This window comes from Brassica oleracea, chromosome C5, assembly GCF_000695525.1.
Source record: "Brassica oleracea var. oleracea cultivar TO1000 chromosome C5, BOL, whole genome shotgun sequence".
Lineage (NCBI taxonomy): Eukaryota > Viridiplantae > Streptophyta > Magnoliopsida > Brassicales > Brassicaceae > Brassica > Brassica oleracea.
The window spans coordinates 27,583,843-27,587,109 of NC_027752.1; the positions used below are offsets into that span (position 1 = coordinate 27,583,843).

General features: G+C 42.2%; 1 protein-coding gene across 1 annotated transcript; it reads left to right on the plus strand.

Moving 5' to 3' along the window:
• Nucleotides 1-1,600: 1,600 nt before the first annotated feature.
• LOC106344897 lies at nt 1,601-2,866 on the plus strand. Its single transcript, XM_013784191.1, has one exon. It carries the CDS (start codon nt 1,601-1,603, stop codon nt 2,864-2,866), a length of 1,266 nt encoding a protein of 421 aa, XP_013639645.1.
• Nucleotides 2,867-3,267: the final 401 nt, after the last annotated feature.

Sequence of the window (3,267 nt, forward strand, 5' to 3'; positions counted from 1 at the left end):
ATGGCCGATTGCCATCCTCTGACCAGTCCCATGGTCGTGAGATCACTCGGCCTGGACACTGACCCATTCCGTCCCAAGATGAACGATGAGGATGTACTTGGTCCCGAAATGCCTTATCTCAGTGCCATTGGAGCTTTGATGTACTTGGCAACTCATACACGGCCTGATATAGCCTTTGCCGTGAATCCACTGTCCAGGTTCAGCTCCTGTCCGACCCTAAGGCACTGGAACGGGATCAAACACGTTCTTCGTTACCTAAAAGGAACGAAAGACTTGGGTCTATATTATACTAACCCATAACAAAGATGGTTTAGTTGTCTTTGCTGATGTTGGTTATCTATCAGATCCACATCAAGCACGATCACAGACAGGATATGTCTTTACACATGGAGGTACGACCATATCATGGCGTTCAATGAAACAAACCATCGCGGCCACATCATCCAATCATTCGGAAATAATAGCCATTCATGAGGCCAGCCGCGAGGTCGTTTGGTTGAGATCGATGACCCAACATATCAGATCAGATTGTGGGATGGTCGAGAGCAAAGAGCCGACTGTTATCTTCGAGGACAATTCGGCTTGCATTGCTCAGCTCAAAGATGGTTATATCAAAGGGGACAGGACAAAGCATATTTTGCCTAAGTTCTTCTTTACCCACGATTTGCAAAAGACCGGAGAGGTCAAAGTGATCCAAGTACGGTCCAGTGATAACTCGGCTGATTTATTCACTAAGGCACTTCCGACCTGCACGTTCAGGAAGCTCACGCATCAGATTGGTATGCGTAGGCTGAAAGACCTCCACTGAGGTTCACATTAGGGGGAGTAGTACGTGTTGTACTATTTTTCCTTCATCATGGTTTTGTCCCACTGGGTTTTCATGATAAAGTTTTAATGAGGCAACATTAAGCGTATTACAATCCATGTATGGTTATGGCATCCAAGGGGGAGTGTTATAAATCAATTGATGGATGTCCATAACCGGTCTGGTCCATAACCGGCCCATACACTTAGAGAGAGAGAGACGGCCCAACCCTAGAGAGAGAGGCGGCGGCCGCGAGACTTAGGGATAGAGAGACGGCTACATGGTTTAGGAGAAAAAGAAACTCAATTTCCTTTTCCTTGTATGATTATGATTTCTCTTTTCCTTTATGTTTATGATTTGTAATCTTCCCTTTTATTTATCTTGTAATCCCCTATATAAAGGAAACATTTTATGATTAATAAAACACAGAAACATTCAGTTCTAAATCTATTGTTTCACAACAATAACCATGAATTATAAGAATTCACTACCGAAAACATTAATCCAACGAGGAATCAACTATCCTTAATTCTAAAGATATTTCTATGCTCTTTTAATAATTAAAAGAATCCTGAACAAAAAAATGTCAAAATGGATAGAATATTTGTTATAGTCAATTAAATAACATACACTAAGCTGGAAGCATTAACTTGATATATATATATGCTCAAGGGAAACTGAAAATCTTATTGTATTAATGTTGCCAGAGTACTCTGTAGTTGGAATTCGATTGAATCTTAAGGTTAGAAAGTAAGGCAGGGATGTGCTCTCTCACCCTATCTATTTGTTATCAGCATGAACGTTTTGTCCAAGTTATTGGACAAGTCTGCAGTGGACCACAAGATGGGTTATCATCCTAAATGCAAGAACTTAAGCCTTACTCATTTGAGTTTCGCTGATGATATTCTTGTTTTTTCAGATGGTAATTCACGTTCAATACAAAGCATCCTAGACGTCTTTGGAAGATTTGCGAACATCTCAGGCCTGGTGATGAGTGTGGAGAAATCAACGATTTATTGTGGTGGTATGCAGGAGGAGAATAGGCAGGCAATACAGAATCAGTTCCACTTGGATGTTGGCCAGTTACCTGTTCGATATCTTGGCCTTCCACTCTTGACAAAGAGAATGGGGAAAAATGATTATCAGCCTCTTGTTGAGAAGCTAAAAAAGCGTATTAGTCTCTGGACAAATCGTTTTTTATCTAGGGCTGGGAGACTGCAACTTATAAAATCCGTGCTCATGAGCATTATAAACTTCTGGATGTCATCTTTTTGCCTTCCAGGAGAATGTCTGAAGGAGATTAATAGTTTGTGCTCAGCTTTTCTCTGGACAGGTCCGGAGTTGAACGCTAGAAAAGCAAAGATTGCTTGGGAGGTGGTCACGACAAAGATAGATGAAGGGGGTCTGGGTCTACGGCCACTGAAAGAAGTTAATGCAGTTTGTTGTCTGAAGCTAATATGGAGGGTCACATCTTCTCACTCTCTATGGGCTAGGTGGGTTAAAGAATATCTATTCAAGGGAAAGACGTTCTGGGCAGTTCATTCAAACTCAACGCTAGGATCATGGGTATGGCGTAAACTGTTGAAGTATCGCGATAAAGCGAAAGAGTTTCATCACATTGAAGTTAACAATGGGCGTGGTACCTCATTCTGGTTCGATGAATGGTCAGATATGGGTCGCTTATTTGACATTGTGGGAGCAAGGGGTTGTATTGATATGGGAATCTCTTTTACCGCAACGGTGGAATCTGCTATGACTCGTCGCCCACGGCGACATAGATATGATCTTTATGTTATGATTGAGGAAGCATTGAATAAACAGAGGAGCAAAATGAATCATGGGAAAGATGTTGTGTTATGGAAACACAATCTGAACACTTTCAAACCAAAGTTTGACACAAAAAGCACTTGGCTGTTGATTCGTGACTCAAAACCGGATGTTAGCTGGTACTCTACTGTCTGGTTCCCTTCCTCCACTCCGAAATACAGTTTCATGGTCTGGATGCGATACATAATCGGTTATCCACTGGAGACAAAATGCTCCTCTGGAACTCTGGACTAAACCCTGGCTGTGTTTTATGTCAACATCAACTGGAAACCAGGGAACACTTGTTCTTTGAATGTAGCTACTCCCTAGAGATATGGCAGAACCTGACTCGCAACATCCTGCCTTCCAGATTTTCTTCTCGGTGGCAAGATATCAGTGAGTTACTGTCAGATAATACCCAGCCGATGCTACAGATCTATCTCCTGAGATATAGCTTTCAAGTGATCCTCTACACAGTTTGGAGAGAACGGAACAATCGTAGGCATGGAGATTCCCCAACACCGGCCTCCGTAATGATCAAGACTATTGATAGACAGATTCGAAACCAGTGTCTCTTGTTGGGTTCAAGGAGGGCTCGACGTTACGGAACTATTCTTCAGGCTTGGTTTGCCACACGATAGAAGCTTTGGAAAACA

Excerpts from the sequence above, each read along its gene's own strand:
- LOC106344897 (XM_013784191.1), top strand. The coding sequence starts at position 1,601 with ATGAACGTTTTGTCCAAGTTATTGGACAAGTCTGCAGTGGACCACAAG.